Source organism: Elephantulus edwardii, unplaced genomic scaffold (genome assembly GCF_000299155.1).
Source record: "Elephantulus edwardii isolate Elephantulus edwardi_28Jun2011 unplaced genomic scaffold, EleEdw1.0 scaffold00186, whole genome shotgun sequence".
Taxonomy (NCBI): Eukaryota; Metazoa; Chordata; class Mammalia; order Macroscelidea; family Macroscelididae; genus Elephantulus; species Elephantulus edwardii.
Genome location: NW_006399936.1, coordinates 2,695,202 through 2,699,873, shown reverse-complemented (window position 1 = coordinate 2,699,873; position 4,672 = coordinate 2,695,202). Strand labels below are relative to the sequence as shown.

At 54.1% G+C, this 4,672-nt stretch overlaps 1 protein-coding gene across 1 annotated transcript in view; it reads left to right on the top strand.

Annotated features, from left to right (window-relative positions):
* SBK1 (SH3 domain binding kinase 1) overlaps positions 1-105 on the top strand; it is a 3,522-nt gene extending 3,417 nt beyond the window's left edge. The window contains exon 4 of the mRNA XM_006896628.1: positions 4-105. Coding sequence (XP_006896690.1) covers positions 4-105 — 102 coding nt within the window. The remainder of the gene's footprint in view (positions 1-3) is intronic.
* The last annotated feature ends 4,567 nt before the right edge of the window (positions 106-4,672 follow it).

Sequence of the window (4,672 nt, the reverse complement as noted above, 5' to 3'; positions counted from 1 at the left end):
GAGGCCGGCCTGGCTCCCCCGGGGCCCGCGGGCAGGACCGACGGCCGTCCGGACAAGAGTAAAGGGCAGGTGGTGTTGGCCACAGCCATCGAGATCTGCGTCTGAGCCGCCCCGCGCCCTTGGGCCGGAGTGCTGTGCAGCAGCCGGGAGCCGCCCTTGGCCTCTCTGGGAGCCTGCTCCAGCAGCGGCAGCAGCGGCGGGAGCTCGGCCGATCGGCCGCCCCCGCGGCGGGAGGGGGACTGGTAGGTAGAAGTAGGTAGAGCCGCGGAGCCGCCGCGGGCTGGGGCTGCCAGGGATCGAAATTGGCACCCCGGCCTGGCAGACGGGGGTTGGCCCCCAGGAGCTGAGCTCCACAGGCCCGAGGATTCTGAGCCCCCCATACACGCCAGGAGCGTGGGAGCTTGCGGGAGTAAACTCCCCAACACCTCCCCTGGCTGGTTGGCCTGGTCATACGCACCCCTTAGGCAGACCCTTCTGCAGTCCCACCCCGGGCCCCTCTGCTCCCCACCCTGGGCATTGAAAAGGACTCAAGGACTGGGCAATGCAGAAAGGCCTAGGGCCCCCGGGGTGTCCCCCTTGGCCTGCCTCTTGTCAGAGTAGGAGCACGTCCCCAGCCCCCCAAAATGAGCAGATGTCTGGGTGACCACATCCGCGTGTAGGCGAGGGCCCAGTGGCGACCGCAGCCCACCTGAAGCCTCGTCAAGGAGGGCCATAGCCTCAGAGTGGAGGTCTGGAGACACCGCCAGCACGGATTACCCCCTTGTCCCCACAACTCGGTGCACACAAGGGCTCCCAGGCAGGGGCCTCAGGCGGTCCTGCATCCCCAAGGCGGGAGGAGTGGGCATAGAGCCACTGTCGCCCAGCTCAGGGCTCTCCCAGGCTGCCCCGCCCCCCCTTGCCCTTTCTGGGCACAGAGGCCCGGGCGTCTGGCAGGCAGGGACGTGATTGTGCCAGGAAATTTTCCAGGGGTGGGACACCCCTCCAAAACTGGAGCTGAGCCCGCAGGCCCCACATCTCTCAAATCCCCGGCAGTGACAGGAGCTCCCTCTGTGTTATGAGGGGGATCTGGGCTATGAGGTGCAGTGTTTCGTGACTTTGAGGGTACAGAGGACACAGCGGAGTGGTGCGCCTCGCCCAGCCCCAGGTTCTGACACTCAGCTGCTGCCAGGAGGGCACCCAGGCCTGCGTTCCACCACGACCCTCAGGGAATCCGGCATGGAGGCACCTGCAGATTGGCTCAGGCCCCAGACAGCACCCCACACCCTCATACACACACCCCACTTCTGTGGAAGCCTGTGACCCTGCAATAACCTCAACACGGGCGAGGCTGTACCCCCTCCCTGGCAGGGCCCCACCCACAGTCCCGGGCCATCCCTGCCAGGTTCTCCTTGGGGGTTCTGGGGCAGTTAGCGGGGCTCCTTGACGGGCCAGGCTGGCTAGAGGAGGCACTGCCCACCCTCAGGCCTGGAGCCCCCAGCTCCACTCACCCCTTGTTCCCACCGCGCAAAAGGGCTACAGGTCCCGTGTCCGTCCGTCCCCCCCCCACCCTGCCCGGGTCCAGTTTACAAACAGTGTGCGGTTGCCCCACGGCCTGGCCCCGCCCTTCTCGGCGTGCCCGCCTCCCACCCCAGACCCCTTTCCCAGCGGGCACCTGGGGTCCCACATACCACCTCAGTAGCAAACCCTGTCCCGCCGGGCCAGCTCTCAGAGAAGGCCCCCATCACTGCCCCGGGCCCACTTCTCCCAGCCTCGACTTCTCCTTTTGCCTTAGGCCTCTCGACATCCTGATCTCTCCTGCAATAACAAGGACGCGAGATTTCCCAGTAAACGTCTCTCTCGCTGCGCGCCCTCTCTCTGTCAACGATCCTGTTTGGGAGGTCTCTCCCTTGTCGTAGTATCTAGGATGTTAGAGTTGGGAAGCGACCGTAGTTATGTAGTTCAGCCCTCTCTTTCAGAGGCCCATGGGTGGGCAGGGCCAGCCGGGTGACAGACACTGGGGCCTGGACTGTCCCATCGAGGTCAGGCCTGGTCCCTACTGCCACCTCCTCACTGGTCGGGTGGGACCCTTTGCCCCTTGGGAGAGGTGTTGGTCACAGATGTTTACCTCAGTTTATGTCACTGTTGAAGAGAAAATAAATAGCAAAAAACTAATAACACTGTAGATATAAAAGACTTAAAAGACAAAAACTAAAAAAAAACCGACAAAAAAACATCAACCCACCCTTGCGATTCTTCTGTGAAGGGACAGTGTGTATGTGTGTGTGTGCGTGTATGTCTGTCCCACTCAGGCAGGCCCAGCCCTTGTGTCCCTCACTGTGCCCCCTGTCCTTCGGTGCTTCCCAGAGGCCCCTATGAGCTGGCCTGTGGGGTGTAGGGAACCCTTTGGGCAGGAGGTAGGGTCATAGGACTAGTTGTAGAGGGTTCACCACCAGGCTCCACTGAACAGGGCCCCAAGGCCACTTGTTGCTCCTAAGTCAGCATTGTGGCCCACAGGGACAATCCTGGTGGCTGTCCTCAGCACCCAAGCCTGGCTCAGGGCCCCAGGCCGGTGGCATCCCAGCCCTGGAACCCCAGACCCTCACGTCTCGCCGCTACCCCCAAATCCCATGTGTTTGTAAATATTCTGGCATCCTTTGGCCCTGAGGTTTTTAAATGTGTTATTTACTTCTCTAATCTTGACAATTGCTATAAAATAAACGGAAGTTTAGAAAAACAACCACCGGTGGCTGTCTTGTGTCGACTACTTCAAGGAGGGATACCACATACACACGGATCGCTCTGGAACTCAATAGATGTTCAAAGGTGGAATCTACAATGGCAAAAGAGGGGAGCACCCCCAAATCTGTTGCTCTCTCAGGCCTGCAGAGGCCTGGAGCCTTCTGGGTGGGTGAGAAATGGAGACCACCAAAGCCAGCCACCTTGCTCCCTCTCCTGCTGCAGTCCTGGGGACACCCCTGGGCTCTCGATGAAGACACCAACCGCTAGGAACTCGGCAAGGACATCTGTGGGAAGGTCAAGCTCCTGTGTTACAGGTTGCCTGCTGTGGCCTGGAGGATACAGTAGTGAGCAAAAAGATAGGACCCCTGTCCTTGTGTGTTTTCAATGAAAAAGTAGAGACAAAACCCCGAACCTAAGCCTGGGAACTCTGAAAGGGTGAGAGTTAGGGTTATCTATATAAACAGTTATATGCACACCCGTAATCTCTGTGGTGGTATTTTCAATAGCAAAAAGAAACAACCCCACTGTCCATCTATGGAAGAATGGATTAATAATGGTACATTCATGTAATGAATATAATGTAATAATGTAACACTAAAAATTCCAATTAATTCATGGAACGCATGACCTGGATGCATCTAGATTTTATGGTAAGTGAAATAAGGCTGTCACAGAAAGACAAATACATTGCTATGAAAAGCTAAAGGAAGGTTTACAAAGAGAATCTTTGATAGGAATGGAAAGTTTACACATGTAAAATCCAGGATTGGGGAAGGAGGGATTGGAGAATAAAAATTAGTAAACAAGCAGGCTGATCTGAAGAGAGCGGGTTCTCTCCACTACGGCTCAAGTCAATTACAGATCAGCCTCCTTGTCTACCCTTCTCACTACTGCACTTGACTGGTCTTTTATTTATTTATTTTTTTTTACTGCTCTTTTAAAAAGAAAAAAAACAAAACCACCTGTGTTTATTGCTGTGTTGTTCATGATAGCAAAAAGATGGAAACAACCAAGGTGCCCATCAACAAACAAATGGATAGAGAAGCTGTGGTATATTCACACAATGGAATACTATGCAGCACTGGAAAAACAAGGAACTCGTAAAATAAGATACAAAATTACCCTGGAGGAAGTAATGCTAAGTGAAATATCTCAGTCACAAAAGGACAAATATTGCAAATGCCACTGTTATAAAACAGGACTGATAAGGGGGCTGGGGGAAACTAAGAAAAGGGGGGATAAATAATGTACTCTGCATTGAAACGAGAGAGAGAGAACTGTTTAAAAGGAATATATGGTTAGGTATTATTTACATGACAACAGTCTAGAACAAGAGCTGCATAGCAAAGTGGACTGGGAGGGAGGAGAAAACTGTGCAACAGTGAAACAATTTTTTTAAAAGAGAAAAGCAAACTAGGGGGAGTGGGTAAGGGGTATGTGCTGCTGAGTCAACTATGACTCATCATACCTCTGTGAACAGCAGATCTGAGCCCTGTGTGATCCTGTGCTAGCCTCACCATCTCTGTGTCATCATCATCATCCTCACCATCTCTGACATACTGGATCCCATTGCTGCAGTCACCATGTCAATCCATCTTGTTTGAAGCTCTTCCTCGCTTTTCACTGACCCTCTACTTTCTTTTTTAAATGTGTATGTTAATGAAGAGCAATGGTGTCTCTCTGGAGACTAAGGTGCGTCTGATACAGGCCATGGTCTTCGCAATCACTTGTTATGCATCAGAGAGTTGGACAATGACCAGGGAGGATAAAAGGAGAATTGATGCCTTTGCGCTGTGGTGCTGGAGAAGAGTATTGAGAATACCGTGGACTGCTAGGGAAACAAAGATTTGTCCTGGAAAGGGTTAAACCGGGTGGCTCCTTGGAGGCAAGGATTCTGAGGCTCCGTCTAACATACTTTGGACATGTTGTGAGGAGAGACCGGTCCTTAGAGAGG